The 18,728-nt window shown below is 36.7% G+C and overlaps 1 protein-coding gene across 1 annotated transcript in view; it reads right to left on the bottom strand.

Moving 5' to 3' along the window:
- LOC125179029 (delta-like protein C) overlaps positions 1–18,728 on the bottom strand; it is a 45,517-nt gene that overhangs the window by 24,239 nt on the left and 2,550 nt on the right. The window contains exon 4 of the mRNA XM_047884085.1: positions 15,830–16,462. Coding sequence (XP_047740041.1) covers positions 15,830–16,462 — 633 coding nt within the window. The remainder of the gene's footprint in view (positions 1–15,829; positions 16,463–18,728) is intronic.

The raw sequence follows: 18,728 nt of genomic DNA, 5'->3' as shown, positions 1-18,728 counted from the left end.
ACACGTGCCTACGCCACAGACGCCTTATGCCACACGCTCCTACGCCACTGAATTCTCACGCATCTGACGCCTATTACGTTTTTTACTTCATTTAGAATAACCTAAAAGTCAATTGAGTCAATTTGGAAAAATTAGCCATAACTACAAAGATAAAACTTCTTTCGGTTCTCCAATCTAGAGAGCGTGACTGATTTACAATAAATAAATGGCCTTTGATATCTGGCCAAGCGTTGGCCGTGATTCCATATATGTAACAGACACTTCAACTCCAACTGGTCCTAACATTGAACATTGAGAAATATAGATATTTTCATGGGCAATATTCTACAAGATAAAGAAATTAATAATTTACGTGTTGGCGCGCGGGTCTTCTTAATTTTGGAGGACGTGAAATGAATGGAAGCGATTTATTTGCAGTAATTGTGTAATTTGTATATAGGAAGGATCAACATCAAAAGAGCCTTCTGTCGGTCGATGATGATTATTCGACGGCCACCGATAAAGCAGCTAATATAGCAGAATCAGGATGGATGCATGAAAGGTTCATCTCTGTTCATTATATTATAATGATGTAGTTCATTATATTATAATGATGTAGTTCATTATATTATAATAATGTAGTTCATTATTCAAGTCTTTTATACCTCACTTCCTCCCAGCCACAACATACGACACCCATTGATCTTTCTTGAAGAATTTATGGCCCATATTGTGCCAATAGTGACACACTTTATTACCCACAGCACGAACAGAGAGCGGACTTACCACTGATATACACTTACTTTTGACGGGCCAAACTGTGTCAGGTTGACCCACACAAAGGTGAGGGGTAAAAGGGTAAAAAGTAACAAGGGTAAAAATGAATTGTCAGGGTTATGCGATTCGTAAGTTTGGAGTGTATGCAATCATTCAGTTGGTAACACTAGAGAATTCATTAATCAATAATAAATGAAAGCCTATACTCTATAGCATGAATAAGCCGTAATTTAATAATGCTGTATTCTATAGCGGAAGACTAGAGACAGGTAAAAAGATTATGAGATTATGGGATAGATAGCATCGGCCTGTAGGTCCGTCCAGTCAAGCAAATGATACTTTTCTTAAATATGTTTTGTATGAGCTCATCCGTGTCTATTTAACATATAAGTACTTCAAATAACAATTATCTCAACACAAATAAGTATGAAATTAAAGTGGCTTTGGAAGCTCACTTTTTAAGTGTGGGAGAACGTGATCTGATTTTAGCACTGAGCCTAGCACTGAAGTTAGCATCCGGAATGTCGGAGTGAAAGACAAAATCTGTCTTAGTGAGACGGACGACGAATGCCCAATTACATGAATCGCTATTTGTACAATCTCTCACTCATTTTTCTGATTGTTCACGTGATCAAGTTATATCTTGTTGTTTCGTTATTTAATTCGAGTCATGAAGCGATTTCTTGTTGTTTCATTATTTAATTCGAGGCATGAACTTATTTCTTGTTGTTTCGTTATTTAGGTCGATGAATGAAGTCATTTCTTGTTGTTTCGTTATTTAATTCGAGGCATGAAGTCATTCCTTGTTTTTTCGTTCGAGGCATGAACTTATTTCTTGTTGTTTCGTTATTTAGGTCGAGGAATGAAGTCATTTCTTGTTGTTTCGTTACTTAATTCGAGGCATGAAGTTATTTCATGTTGTTTCGTACGCGGGGAAGGCACATTACTGGCATCGTAACATTGCATATATATGAACGGTTCAATCGATGGGTTCCTCAGGCACTAATAAACTAATACGCATAGTATATTATATTATGTAGTATGGTATATAAAGCACCAAGACTTATATGCATAGTATACTATAGTATATAGTGTTCGGTGTTACACGAATCCCGCTGAATATGACAACAAAATTTATATATTTAAAAAATAAACTCTGAAGCACCAGCCATCAGGTACACTCGCTCAGCTCACTAATTGGAGAAGTTGTTTGCTTGTCACGTTGTCCTGCTAACTGTGACTTGTGACATTATTGTAACTACTGTAACTTGTGTAACCATTGTGACTTGTGTAACTATTGTAACTTGTGTAACCATTGCATCTTGTGTAAACATTGTAACTTGTGTATCCATTGTACTTTGTGTAACCATTGCTTCTTGTGTAACCATTGCATCTTGTGTAATCATTGTAACTTGTGTAACCATGGTAACTTGTGTAACCATTGTAACTTCTGTAACCATTGTGACTTGTGTAACCATTGTAACTTGTGTAACCATGGCAACTTGTGTAACCATTGTAACTTGTGTAACCATTATACCTTGTGTAACCATTGTAACTTGTGTGACCATTGTAACTTGTGTAACCATTGTAACTTNTTATAAACTTATCCTAAGCCTGGTGATCATGCTTTGATTGATAATGTAAATTGCATATTATTTCACGTGTTTCATATACTTAATAATAATTAATTCTTGGTCGACAGACTTCTTCGCATAAATAAAATTCTTACGCAGTACAGCACAAGATCTCCGCCATGACAGGGCCGGCCAAATAACCTTTCCGTCTTCGTCGTTGTCGCATTTAATGGAACTCCCCGACCCGGTCAAAATTGCACCCTCATCCTCGACTTAATTTTCCTTTAAAAAAACTATTGGACTTCGCTACTGTTTCTTGAGCGCAAAGTTTCCCATAGTAGCTTTGGGAGGAGAAAAAAACTCCATTTCTTATTGCAAACTTATGAGGTTCAATGTGTAGATTAGGCTGCTACTTTTCTACCGGGACTTGAACTTAGAGATAATCTGTATTTGAAGATGAGCTCAAGTTCTAACTTGGCCAGAACTTCAATAAAAGTTTTATTAGAACTTATTGTTACATTTTTATTCCAAACTTGACGACAAAAGTTCATAAGTCGTATATTATTACAGCTCCTGGCGGCCATTGTGATAATGAAGCCTTGAGGCATATTAATTGAAGATTCAATAATCATCCAGAGTATTGTATCATTTGTGTTATAAGATATAGAGAATTTTTTCATCATTTTAATTAAAGAAAGATTTAGTTCCCTCCACAGTTTCCTTCCATTATTTCCCCCAAAAAATCAAGGATTTTCCAATACATTATTTTCCAGCGAATTATTTCCCCATGCTTGTCCAGTTTTCGTGCGCAACATAACCCATAATTACGGAAAAAAAACATTTCGCTTACCGGAAGTTACCTTCGAATAGGGCATTGACTTAATTATATTAGGCATTTATTTTGTTAAACTTTTGTATCACAATAAGGTTTTATTTTACTTCGGGGAATTGATATTATATAAGATGTATAGTTACTGAACCCTGCATCAGATCACCAGTTAACGTGTAAGCATTTAGTACCATTTGTCTGCACGCTGCATGCTCTGCAACTCTGAAGTTGCGCGTTCTTAAGATTCCATTATATAAAAATTTCATGAAAAAAACTTCACATCAATTTGCTCTACAGCAACAAGTTGGAATGTTTCAGACCGAACAACAAGTTTGTGATATTTTATGGACTGCACCAACTTGGAGACCCTCGTATTTTCCTCAATATTAAGTTGAGTGTACGAAAGATAGTTTGGGTCATTAATTGACCGTTTAGATTAAGCTAATTAAGTACAGTTTTGTTCTGGAGTCCCACACAATTAATGTTTTTTTTGTAAGATGTGAAGCTAAGACATTCAGTGCTGCTCTGCAGAAGGTGATGTTGGTAGATTTAAAGGTAATGATTGTAGAAGAAAAAGATAGCTTGGAACTCCAACGAGCACTTGAGAAAACTTCACTCATTTCTCGAAGCATACATTATTTATTACAAGGTTCTTTACGGACTTGTTAAGATTCTGTAATAATTTTCGTAAGCGTAGCAGGCAGAAAAAATCTATTTCTCTCGGTCCCAACTCGGCCTCAACTGCACATCTGGGATACACGGTCCACTCTACACATGAAATACACGGTCCACTCTACACATCTGGGATACTCGGTCCTCTCAGGATTGAAAGAAAGTGTGAAAGAAATCCATACAAATGCGCGAAAATGTTTATAGCGTCATAGTAGAAGAGAACTGAAAATAAAAAATCAAGCATTTCATAAACTCATTAATTAATTGGAAGAATTTTGATTGCCTATTTATTGAACGCGTTCTCTGTAGTTTATTGATGTTCCCTAAGTGTGAACTTGATTGTAAAAACTGAACGAGTGTTGATGAACGTTCATAGGCTATTCATAACAATACCTAATAGCAGTGTAATATTTCTTTTATATGTTAATATTAAAATGACCAATAAAAATAAGACATCATTGCAATTATGTTATCGGATTTTTTCAGACGATTTTAAAAGAAGAGGATTTGTCTTTCTTATCAGGATCTTCTCAGATATGTGCGAGTTAAATTACATTTCAATCAAAATTTCTGTTATAAATGATAAATAAGATAACATGTTGATAATATCAACTCTTTAAACTCATTAAACAGAATATATACGTAAAATAAGAGGATCTTCTTCAAATTTAATACGATCATATTTTATTCATAATCATCAGTAAATATCTAGCATCCTTCTGCCACAAAAAACGCCTTCAGAAAAGTATTGAATTATTGAACCAAGCGACATCAAATATGAGAGGCTGACAGTTCCCTTGAGGCTTAAAACAATAAAATTTCTCTCTTGAAGCTTAACTGAGGTTAAAAATTCACACAAAGCGGGTATGTTCGATGCTTTATTCAGAATAAATAGATTAAAATTTGTAGTCTTCAAAGCATTGGAGCGATACAAAGTAGCTGGACTCATGTTTTACTATCAACAAGCCATTCACTTTTTGTAACGATAAAAAACATTCACTTCTTGTAACGATAAAATTCTGGGCTTTAAGATGTATCTCGATGAAATTGCATATTGGAATTTTAATATATAGCAGTACGTATATATTAAATATATTTTTACCGATTACGAAACGTCTTCGGCGTTTCTTGCGCCTACTCAAAAATATTTAATGAGTCATGTTGTTCCATTGATGCTACTGCACACACCTGGTACTACAACATACTGTGTACTTCAGTTTTAGTACATTGCTACGTGAAAGTAATCCTCTTAATTTCTGCCAGTTTTAAATACAGTTCAAAATGTCTTTAAAAAATTTGCCATATTGTTTTTACAAATTTAACTTTTTATCACAATGGAGATATTTCGTTTAGTTAAAACCAGCATAACGAATTATTACAACAAAAGCAAGTCATCGTTAGTAGCATTTTATTCTTTACCACGCTTTTTATGGTAAAGAATTCAATTCTTCTCATCAGCTCTACCTCAAGGAACTAAATTCTCTACAAAGTTTGTTTACGTTATCAAAGTTGAGCAGCCGATAACTTGAACAACAATCACGAGGTCAAGTTTAGATACGAACTTCTCCCTTCAGTAATATTTCGGTGTGATCGCTGTTTTTGAATTTTTCTATCATTTTCAAAATTCCTCCGAGTCATACGTAACTGAGTTTAATTCCTCCGACTATTACATAATGCTCTAGTGTAATCGCTAATCCTAATTAATATTTTTTTACAAAATCTTTCATTGCTTTTTGCCGCTGCAAATATAATTTTTTCCCCTAAGGAAAAAAATTGTATTATCAATTATTGTTATGTAAGCGACAAACCTTTTTTGCGTAGAGATAATTGTGATAAGAAGTACATTTTTTAGTTGATAATTAACGCCGTGATGATATAGGTAAACCTCATGCATATATTTATACTATTTATTTGATATATTGTAATATTGTTAATATGTTTTGAGACTAACATTATTTTCGTAATAATTTGATCATGTGGTTTTCAGATACGAATATTTTTTTACAAATATATTATTTTACAAAAAAATAAATATATTTTTTCACATATACAAATACAAAAAAATATAATTTTTTACAAATATATTTTTTTTACAAATTTTTTACACATATATATCGACGTTGAGGCTCCACTCATGAAAAATAATCGGTCAAATTGTCCAAATGAAGGCACAATTCTCTCTTGAATTACACTGATTCGTCCTCTTCCCAAATAAAAATTGAGAGTGGAGCACCTATGTTTTTATGGTGGCTATCGGCGGACCCCATAGGTGGAGCTTATATGATTTATACAGTGAATTAAGGGTGGCGTGCACCACCTATCCCACACCTATAACCTGCCAATGGCCACCACACCCGTAAAGCTCTTCGTACATCAATAACTACCCATTGGCACCGGTGGCGCATCAATGAGCCACCAGTGGCCACCTTTAAAATAAATTCAATAAAAAATTATCCTTTAGTTTCAAACCCGATGCTTCTGCATTTACTGATATTGCATCACCCACTCACCAGTCTAAGTGCTACGTCTGCAAATCTACCATGGCAGTACAAGTAACAATGTCAGACATGTAGCAGGAACATATAATCAGAGCACCATACACATACCTCGTGAGAAATCGACTTGAAGAAGTCCCTGCCTGCAGGATTTGAACTCCGGTCTCCCACACGCGAAGCAGAGCCTCTACCGTTGCGCCATCGGAGAGGCCATGGCAGTCGAGTAATTTTAAAAAAGCGATGATTCATAGATGACTGACACCTTTACTCGCCACCCTTTCGATTTATTGATGTTTTATTGTCGATTTTTGGCAAATCTGGCCACTCACCGTTACGCCACCTATAAACTACTATCGCCACCTATAATCATCGGTGCACCACCCTTAATTTTTATTTGGGTTGCAAGGCAAAACTGCCTCGTGGTGACCCACGCGAGATACGAAATTGCTTCATTATTGTGACAATATCTCCTTCATTTCTGAGGTAGGCCAACATCAGAGGCGTTAAGGTCGGGGCCCTGATCATTGACATGAAACCATTCCCTGTTTTTAATTAATAAAATTAATTCCCTTTTTGTTGGAATGGTGAGTGTGGGAGGCCTTTAAAAAAAATTCTGAGAGTGCGGGACTGCCATCATCCATGCGCTATTCATAATTTATTCATGTCCCATCACTCAAGGTTAAAATATCTATAAAAATAATAAATTCATTCTTGTTATGTATTATTCAATTTCATCAAACTTTATTTGGCGCCCGCATGGAGTTTCTGTACCGAGAAGCATTCCTCTGTTCGTGTATTATCCATTAATTAAAGCTTTAGTCATAAATCAACGCATCAGTTATAGAGCTGTTGGAATTGATGGACCTGCTCCACGAAAAATTTTTCGACGAAGGTATTGTGAATTTACGTAGAATTTTATCCCGTTTTAAATTTGTTTCAACCTTCAATTTAAGCAAACTAACTATACATGTCTAAATGAAAATTTCAAACTTCAACTTATGCTGAAGATTTCAACTACCTCGGACTTACATTAAATTTTCATTGCAATTATTCCTTGATGAAAGCCGCAGCATTTTTTCAGGCCATTAATGACGGCAATTCAAGATTCACAAGTATGGGCGGTACGGCAGCTTAAATTGTTAGAAGTTCGCAAGTGTAAAGTGGTTGACAACTTTGTCATCTTTCTGGGCCTTCAAAGTTTGTTCCCGGTAATGAGAGGCTGTCATGAATGCAAGCAACGCTTGTAACACCTACATGTTTGTTGTACATTTGCTGTGCAGTGGAAAGATTCTTAATAGTAACAGCTACAGAAGCGTTGTTAAATAGATTTTTGGATCTATATTCTTTCCAACGTTGAAGTAATTTAAATAATTTATCTACTCGTTCCTCAGAACGCACGTAAAATATTATTCGGAAGTAATATTGACTAGCAATAAGCATTCAGGTTAAAATATCCTCTAACATGATTCGCAATAACACGTTCTCGCCAATCGCTTTGGGTTGTTTTTTTCCATAAAATGTTTTCCTTCTCACTTAATTTAAAATTCGAGTAAAAATTTAAATCTAGAACACTTATTAAATATATTTTATATATTTTATTTTATATGTATTTTATATTTAGCATTTATTTGTTTATTAGACCTCCGATCCAAGATCTGGCGTAATCCGCTTAGATCTAAGACGTAAGACGCAAAAATCTTACACCTTAGGTCTAAGGCGTAGTCCGCTGAGGAGATCGCGTGGTCAAAAGTAGCGTATACTTGCATGTGCAATAAGACGCGTGTTTCATATTGGATGTGCAATAAGACGCGTGTTTCATATTGCATGTGCAATAGACTTGCATGTGCAATAAGACGCGTGTTTCATATTGCATGTGCAATAAGGCGCGTGTTTCATATTGCATGTGCAATAACCTTGCATGTGCAATAAGACGCGTGTTTCATATTGCATGTGCAATAGACTTGCATGTGCAATAAGACGCGTGTTTCATAAGGCCGGATGGGATCAGCGTCCGAACCATACGACGGGGCTATAGCTCCACCAGATGCCTCAATAAGTAATAAAAATAACCTAATTAAAAAAAATTATCAGTTATGATACAGAAATTTAGTTGAAAGTGTTGAATTATGTTACTCGGAATGCGTACGGTGGTTTTATTTCATATTGAGAGGCAATTCAATGAAGGCAAAATTTGTTATCGTCAGCCTAATTACCGCAAGGAAAATTTGAATTGAAACTCGTTAAAATTTTATACAACAGGTACCCATCATTTTCAACTGAATAAAACGTGTGAATTATGAATTATTCTAGTGATATGAAAATTCGGGGCTGAACACAAGAATTATCGAGATGATAAAAGCTGCGATCAATAATGATTATTATTGTAATAATTGTTATCGTTACTCTTTTTAACTTTTGCTATAATTATTATTATCTCTAATATTATTATTACCACATTGGTATTTGGTTTTCAACTTTTATTCAGTCGCCATCGCACACATTTCAGCATATTTAAGGAAAAAGCATTCATCAAAGCTTCAGCCTATGGATGCAATTTAAAAAGTGATTTTTGAACCCATCAATTTATATTTGAAAGGTAATTTTTCGTGTATTTGAAAGTTTTCGCACAAAGTTTCTATCCACCTGATTAGATATAAAGTCCCGTAAATCCCATTGCGATTCATAACAAACGTGATTAGTAAAGAGATTAGTCTTGCAATCGTGTAAATAGCATTACGACCAGCCAAAGCTACAGGAATTCACCATTTCAAATTGAAATAAATCCGCTGCGTTCTAACGCTTTTTTCTTCGCGCGAGATGTCGACGCAGCTTTAGTCCAATCAATGGCACGGCTTTGTGCAGACAATCAACAGCCAACAAAATATCCGATGACATATTGGCAGAACTTCAAACATGACGCCAATAAACGCCAGTAATTAGATTTGCTTCTGAGCCCGAACCGGGAATTACATCGATAAAAAATCCCGCTCCAGTTGCGTGGTGAAAAAATTTGCGATATTCTTCACCGGTTTTATCGGTTCTGCCGGGCTCTTCTAACCGTGCAATGAAATGGAACTAGCCTGTGAATTCCTGACTTACGATCCCCTTCCATTGCAGCTGACACTTGCGAAGGGCCTTTCAGTGCCGCAGTTCTCGGCCGAAATTCGTACAAGCGCTGCTGAACGTTGAGTGCGTTTTACGTCTTGCGAAAGATCATGTATAGTAGCCAGAAAGATCATATATGGCAGCAAGAAAGATCATGTATAGCAGCGAGAAAGATCATGTATAGCAGCGATCCAGCCTTCATGGAGATCATGTAAAGCAGCCAGAAAAATCTTGCATATCAGCCAGAAAGATCATGTATTGCAACCTGAAAGATCTTGTATACTGTAACAGCTAGAAAGATCTTGTATGGCAGCCACAAAAATCATGTATAGCAGCCAGAAAGATCAGATAAAACAGCCAGAAAGTTCTTGTATAGCAGCCAGAAAGATCTTGTATAGCAGCCAGAAAGATCTTGTATGGCAGCCACAAAGATCAGGCATGGCAGCCAGAAAGATCAGATAAAACAACCAGAAAGATCTTGTATAGTAGCCAGAAAGATCTGGTATAGCAGCCAGAAAGATCTGGTATAGTAGCCAGAAAGATCTGGTATAGCAGCCAGAAAGATCTTGTATAGCAGCCAGAAAGATCTTGCATAGCAGCCAGAAAGATCTTATATAGCAGCCAGAAAGATCATGTATGGCAGCCAGAAAGATTTTGTATGGCAGCCACAAAGATCAGTTTAAACAGCCACAAAGATCTTGTATAGCAGCCAGACAGATCCTGTATAGCAGCCAGAATAGTATATCCTATTTCTAATGTAAACTTACGATTTATAAAATCCAGGGTATAGTTTCTTCATAACGTGTTTTTTCCAAATATAGAACATTATCTAATTGCTTTCTAAAATTGCAATCATCTACAATAAAGTTTATTGCAATCATGTTGCAATAAAGTTTTTATGTTTAGAATTATTCAGCATAAACTGAAGAATAATTTTCGGATAAAATAAAAATATATTTAGATAGTGCAAAAAACAATCTTAGGGAAACTAACTTTAGCAATAAGTTCAAGAGCTAGATAATGATTCTTCTTGAACTTTTCCAATGATCGTAATGTGAGGAATAGTGAAGCAGATTGGAAAAGAAAACCAGTGCAGAATGGCGATGAAAACTGATGGCGAATGTAAAGGAAAACCAGTGCTGAATGGTGATGAAAACTGATGGTGAATGGAAGAGAAAACCAGTGCAGAATGGTGATGAAAACTGGCGGTGAATGGAAAGGAAAACCAGTGCAGAATGGTGATGAAAACTGATGGTGAATGGAAAGGTCAGAAAGATCTTGTATAGCAGCCAGAAAGATCTTGTATAGCAGCCAGAAAATTCTTGTATAGCAGCCAGAAAGATCTTGTATAGCAGCCAGAATAGTATACCCTACTTCTAATGTAAAGTTACCTTTCATAATATCCAATATGGTGTTTCTACATAACGGTGTTTTTTTTCAAAAGTAGAACATTACCTCAATTGCTTTCTAAAAGTGCAATTCATCTATAGATATGTTGCAATAAAGTTTTTATATTTAGACTGATTCAGCATGAGCTGAAAAATAATTTTCGGATAAAATAAAAATATATGTAGATAGTGCAAAAGATATTCTTAGGGAAACTAACTTTAGCAATAAGTTCAAGAGCTAGATAATGATTCTTCTTGAACTTTTCCAATGATCGTAATGTGTGGAAGAGTGAAGCAGATTGGAAAAGAAAACCAGTGCAGAATGGTGAAGAAAATTGATTGTGAATGAAAAGGAAACCCAGTGCAGAATGGTGGAAAAAACTGATGGTGAATGGAAAGGTAACCCAGTGCAGAATGGTGAAGAAACTGATGGTGAATGGAAAGGAAACCCAGTGCAGAATGGTGAAGAAAACTGATGGTGAATGGAAAGGAAACCCAGTGCAGAATGGTGGAAAAAACTGATGGTGAATGGAAAGGTAACCCAGTGCAGAATGGTGAAGAAAACTGATGGTGAATGGAAAGGAAGACCAGTGCAGAATTGTGATGAAAACTGATTATGAACTGAAAGGAAAACAACGATCAATTGGTAAATTACTGAATAATGCAGGAAGCCTTTTTCTTCGTGCATTTTTTGATCGTTATTCCTTTTTCTTGCCTTTAATTAAAAAAGAACTCGAATAAAAGACTGGTGGGTGGAAAAATATATATATTTATCGGTACAAACAGCGATATGAGAATATTTAAAAGATTATTACACATGTATTAAAGAATATTATCTCCATAATTTCTCTCTAACAATCATTAACCTATTATAGAAATATGTACATTTGGATTTTTGAATATAGAAGCTGATTGATAGTTTCTCAGCAATGTGATAAACTCACGTTATTTATTTCTATATTGCACAAAAAAAATGCTTTGGTCTTCGTCGTTAAAGTTGTCGTGCATTAGTCATCAAAATATCTGCATCATTTGCCTTCGGTTATAGGAATTCCAAACCAAATAAATTTATTTCTGTCAATAATCTTTTCCTCAGTGAAATGTCCATGCGTAGGTATATGTCACACGTCTGGATATATGTCATATATTCATACACATTTTTTATCCCATCTTTCGTCACAATTGACTTAATTTTGAATTTCCGAATTTTAATTCTATTATTTTTATTTCGTCATAAAAATAAATGCCACATTTGCAGTTAAATTATTATTATTTTTTATAATCGAGCTCTGTTTTCGGAGACATTTGAAGATGTTAAGAAAAAAAAAAAACTTTGAACAAAAAGATTGATCAAACACCATAAATTCCACGTAGTGAACTCAGTGCTGAACAACGCGCGTTCTTTTTGAAACAATCTACAATTTTCAGCAATAAATTTCGTGGTTGTAATTCATGGCGCGGTTGATCGTCTTCTTGTCGGTCGATCAGCTTACAGGATTACCGAGTATTTAATTTATCTATCCAGTGCAATGCCTGGACACTGATCACTGACCACCGCTCTGGCCACTGACCACTGACCACCGCACTGACCACTGACCACCGCACTGACCACTGACCACTGCACTGACCACTGACCACCGCACTGACCACTGACCACCGCACTGACCACTGACCATCGCACTGACCACTGACCACCACCCTTACCACTGACCACCACACTTTCCACTGACAACCATGCTGACCACTGACCATAGCACTGACCACTGGCCACTGACCACCACACAGGCCACTGACCACCGCACTGACCACTGATCACCGTTCTGACCATTTACCACCGCACTGACCACTGACCACCGCACCGACCACTAACCACCGCACTGGCCACTGACCACCGCACCGACCACTGACCACCGCACTGACCACTGACCACCACACTGTACTGCCACTGAACTGTGCTCGATCACTTAACGGCACATTTAAGTTAGAAACCGATTAGTCTTCGCGTGCCTTTGGTAGAACTTAATCACTTCTTCTCGTGTCACTGGTAGAAATGGATCAAATATCGCGTTCTTCGGATTAAACTTGATCCATGCTTTGCGTTTTACGCAAATTTTTTATTAATATTTTTTTGGGGTTAGTAAACTCGATCACTTCGTCGCGTGTCGTCGCTAAAACTGGATCAATTATTCGCTTTCATCCGGTAAAACTAGATCAGTTCTTCGCGTTGTCTGGGAAAACTCGATCAATTTTTCGCGTGTCTTTGGTAGATATGGATCAATTATTCGTAGCTCGATCTCATTCGGCTCGGCCAACCCTTGTCATAATCTCAGGCTAGTATAAATTTGGGAAGGAGATTCTGACGAGAAACTGATTTCGATCGGGCGTCCTAGCTAGGAGACCCAGAATAACTTTGCGCCGAGTGTAGTGACTGTTCGGCCGAAGCCGGCGTCCGAATCTTGTTCCATTAACCTTCAAAGTTTAACGTTTTAATCTTCAGTGCTATAACGATTTCCGCTGTCAAAACTCAGTGAGACCGTAAAGTTCACTATAGGGAATTCAGTTGCGAACATTGTTACTTGGAGCGAACTGTGTCAATAACATTGTTTATTAATTCGTAACTGAACATCGAACGAGGTTCCTGCGTTAGAACTCGGTCACTCTAATCACCCTGTTGTCACGCTTTCCTTTTGTTCCCTTCTAATTAACGACTCGTCATTAAATCGAGTCGCATCTGAGATTCGATCAGAGAGCTACATTTGTAGCTCGAATGGCCGATTTTGGGCCGAATGGCCCGAAACTGTGAATTTCTACTCAAAAATAATTTCTACTGTTGAGTAATTTATTTGTTTCACCGATCCAAAAATTTGTACATTACTTTTCGTCGATGAAACCTGCAATGTCAAGGCTGCATGAGGATCTAGAAGTCAGATCTCAGGGTTCATCATTTGTTACGCAAATTTTTCTCATAACATTTTTCATGAATTAGGCCCTGGAGTATCTAGGAAGCCTTGAAGTCTCACCGAAGTCGTGAAGTCCCCTCGAAGACTTTAAGTTCCTCTGAGGCCTTAGAGTCCTTCCATAGCCTTCAAGTCAACTCAAAGCCTTCAAGTCCACCCAAAGCCTTCAAGTCCACCCAATGCCTTCAAGCCCACCCAAAGCCTTCAAGTCCACCCAAAGCCTTCAAGTCCATCCAAAGCCTTCAAGTCCCTCCAAAGCCTTCAAGTCCACCCAAAGCCTTCAAGTCCCTCCAAACTCTTCAAGCCCACCAAAAGCCTTAAAGTCCCACCAAAAGCCCTAAAGTCCCAGCAAAGCCTTGCAGTCCACCCTAACTAAGCCTTGAAGTCCCACCAAAGTCCTATGCCTTGAAGTCCCACCAAAGTCCGAAGTCTTGAAGTCCTACCAAAACCTAAAGCCTTGAAGTCCCACCAAAGCCCTAACCCTTGAAGTCCACCTCTCCAGAAAGTCCGTGCATTTTAGGACGAGCGTTAATTAGCCGTCGGACGGAAGGATGACAGACGTCTGAAATTTTCAGGAGCCAGAATTGACCCGCGAGGCCGCAAACATCCCAGCTGCAGGAGTTGGCACCACGTCCACTCCTGGTGCAGATTGATCAGGAAAAATACTACTGTCACTTGTGAAATACTATTAGGAATATCATCAGTGGGATAAATACAATTTAGAATGAAATATAATGTAAATCTAATAAATAAAATTCAGAATGATATATAGCTTGATATAATTTTGTCAGTTGATTACTTTTGAAAATTGTCTGTTGATGAAATAAAATTTAGAGTATCGTTAGTTGATGAAATATAATTTAGAATATCGTCAGTTGATGAAATACAATTTAGAATATCATCAGTCGATGAAATATAATTTAGATTATCGTCAATTGGTGAAAAATAATTTAGAATATCGTCAGTTGATGAAAAGTAATTTAGAATGTCGTTAGTTGCTGAAAAATAATTTAGATTATCGTCAGTTGATGAAAAATAATTCAGAATATCGTTAATTGATGAAAAATATTTTATAATATCGCCAGTTGATGAAAAATAATTTATTCTATTGTCAGTTGACAAAATCAGATAATGAATATCGTCAGTTGAAGAAATATAATTTAAAATATCACCAGATGATGAAATAAAACCAGGAATATCGTCAGGTTTATAAATATAATCAGGAATAGCAGGACAGGACGATAGTATCCGATGATTATCACAAGCATGCAAATGATGATCATCAACCGCACAAATGCTTTTCAGTGTAACGATAAGAGGACTCATAAACACTAATTAATTATCTCGATTCAAATCTGTGATTATTAATTGTATTTGATGGAATTAAAGCCTATACCATTACGACTTTCATCAATTGAGTTCGCTAAGTATCATATTTGAGTATCGCTAAGCATCATATTTTAGTATCACTAAGTATCACATTTTCGTATCAATAATTATCATATTTTAGTATCGCAAGGTATCATATATTACTATCACTAAGTATCTTATTTTAAGCTTGTGAAATAATTCGAAGGCTTTACAACATAATTATTTGGACGATAGTATCCGATGATAATCACCAGCATGCCAATGATTATCATCAACCGCACAAATGCTTGGCAGTGTAACGATAAGAGGACTCATAAACACTAATTAATTATCTCGATTCAAATCTGTGATTATTAATTGTATTTGATTGAATTAAAGCCTACCATTACGACTTTCATCAATTGAGTTCGCTAAGTATCATATTTGAGTATCGCTAAGCATCATATTTTAGTATCACTAAGTATCACATTTTCGTATCAATAATTATCATATTTTAGTATCGCTAGGTATCATATATTACTATCACTAAGTATCTTATTTCAAGTTTGTGAAATAATTCGAAGTCTTTACAACATAATTATTTGGTGCCAAAAAATCTGATAGTCTTACAACAATTGTTCTATTATTCAAAAATTATAAGTTTTATCTCATAGTTAAGTTTGCCAGATTAATATTTTTTTACCTGCAATGCCGGAGCGCCGCTGTGGACTGAAGTCTTGCAAACCACATGTACATGGCAGCAAATTTCTCTCATCCGCACAATCAAGCGGGGACTGCATTGCAGATCCTCGAGTTAGCAGGAAATTTGGCCCCGACACTTGACTTTGCACTCTGCAGAACTCCCTGCATGGCGACGAAGGACAAAATCCAGATTTTTCGAATTTTTGACTTTCGTGGCAATAGTCGCCTGAAGATTGCAAGTCATGTTGATTACAGGCCTGGGTTTGAAAGGGCGCGAACTGCAGATGAGCTTTGCAAGAGTCATCTTGAACATCCAATTTGTTACAGTGATCTCGCTCTGGTAAATTGATGGCCTTCGATGTCAGAATCTGTTGATGACATCCGTGAGCTGAGATGTCATCGACCTTAGTGTTGCTTTCAGCCACCGCAGAGCTCAAGTTTATCACAGAGACGGATCTCTGCGACGGGTTCTCCATCTTGTACAGCAAATCTGCCGACGATTTCATGGAGGGTGAGTGAAGCTGAAGAGTTTCAAAAGATGATGAAGATCTTTGCGTGGTGTTGTCACCAGCGCTTGTTCCCCTGCCTTGTCTCCTGCGCCGGACATACCACACCACCAACGCCATCATCAGCACTGCAACACAGAAGGGCAGTAAAATCAAAAGCGTTTTTTGCATTAATCATTTATTCAGGTTGCATTAACTTAATTAAATTACCCAGTCAAGTAGCATTGAATCCAAGGAGTTTTCAAATTTATTCGCACATTCAAGTTGCAATAAAGTAAACAACGATTTTTAATTACTAACTCATTTAATTTTTATTTGACAAATAAGCGCTTCTACCTTACTCACTCATTCACATTACAAACAGATAACATGCATCCTGTACCCGTAATGATATTTTTAAATGAAGTATTGTCTCTATATAAACGAGGGACAGTGATCGAAACGCCAGGCCTATTGTGTTATTGAATTCCACCGAAAAACTCGAGCTTGAAAATGTGTAGAACAACTTTTCATTATTTCATGTGTAACGAATACTTCGGTATGTTCTATGAAAATATACGTTGAAGGTATGTACACAATTATTTTGTATTAAATACTACGGGCTAGAAATTGCTCAACTAGAAATTGTTTCGAGTTGCAAAAACTGCATCTGTAGTGGCGCTTTGCTATCTATAACAAACAATAAATTCGAGGCGTAAATGTCTATACTTCGACTTTCATTTAAATTTTCTTGAATTTCGTTCGTTCAGAATTCAAGTCGTGCTCGCTTTACCGGACAAATTTTGATCGATTCATGGAGCCTCGATCGTATGAAGCGCTGTTCGTATAAACAAATTCCTCTCATCGTTCGGTTCTTTGAAGAATCAAATTGCTTTAGGTTGAATATTTCGTCTATGATATTTCGGCCGACAGGGTTCAATTTAAATTGCAAATTTATTAAATGGTCTTTTTATCTACAACACAAGCGACTACTAGCGGACAAATGCTAAAAAAGGTTCATATCCCAATATTTGCGTCAAACAAAACAAATATCCAAGTAAATGGTAAATTTTACATAAATTAAAATCTTTTGATTCTGTGCACCATAGTTCGTACCCGCGTTTAGAATGAAACAAAATGTAATAATTCTAAATAAATTTTTTATTGTCGCAAATTTTTCGCACAATTACACACTTGCGTCAACCTGACCTTTGTTTGTAATGGAAGCCGCAATTGACTAGCCAAAAAATCTGATAGTCTTACAACAATTGTTCTATAATTCATAAATTATAAGTTTTATCTCATAGTTAAGTTTGCCAGATTAATATTTTTTTACCAGCAATGCCGGAGCGCCGCTGTGGACTGGAGTCTTGCAAACCACATGTACATGGCAGCAAATTTCTCTCATCCGCACAATCAAGCGGGGACTGCAGTGCAGATCCTCGAGTTAGCAGGATATTTGGCCCCGACACTTGACTTTGCACTCTGCAAAACTCCCTGCATGGCGACGAAGGACAAAATCCTGATTTTTCGAACTTTTGACTTTCGTGGCAATCGTTGCCTGAAGATTGCAAGTCATGTTGATTACAGGCCTGGGTTTGAAAGGACGCGAACTGCAGATGAGCTTTGCAAGAGTCATCTTGGACATCCAATTTGTTACAGTGATCTCGCTCTGGTAAATTGATGGCTTTCGATGTCAGAATCTGTTGATGACATCCGTGAGCTGAGATGTCATCGACCTTAGTGTTGCTTTCAGCCACCGCAGAGCTCAGGTTTATCACAGAGACGGATCTCTGCGACGGGTTCTCCATCTTGTACAGCAAATCTGCCGACGATTTCATGGAAGGCGAGTGAAGCTGAAGAGTTTCAAAAGATGATGAAGATCTTCGCGTGGTGTTGTCACCACCGCTTGTACCCTTGCCTTGTCTCCTGCGCCGGACATACCACACCACCAACGCTATCATCAGCACTGCAACAAAGAAGGGGAACATTCGTTGCAGTAAATTCAAAAGCAATTTTTGCATATATTACAAAAATCATATTTTTATTGCAAAATCATTTTTTTAGATTATCAAATATTTATCATTTATTCAGGCAATTTAACTAACTAACCCAGTCAAATAGCATTGACTCAAAGAAGTTTTCTGATTTAATCGCACATTCAAGTTGCATAAAGGTAAACAAAAATTTTAAATTACCAACTCATTCAATTATTATATGATCAACAAGTGTTTTTGCTTTAATCACTCATTCACATTATAAACAGATAACATGCATCTTGTACCCGCAATGATATTTTTATGAAGTATTACCCTTATATAAACAAGAGGCAGTGATCGGAATGCCAGGCCTATTGTGTTATTGAATTCCTCCGAAAACTTGAGCTTTAAATTTGTGGTACAACTTTTCGTAGTA

This window comes from Hyalella azteca, unplaced genomic scaffold, assembly GCF_000764305.2.
Source record: "Hyalella azteca isolate HAZT.00-mixed unplaced genomic scaffold, Hazt_2.0.2 contig1804, whole genome shotgun sequence".
Lineage (NCBI taxonomy): Eukaryota > Metazoa > Arthropoda > Malacostraca > Amphipoda > Hyalellidae > Hyalella > Hyalella azteca.
The sequence above is the reverse complement of the archived record's forward strand: the minus strand, read 5'-3'. Positions and strand labels throughout refer to the sequence as shown.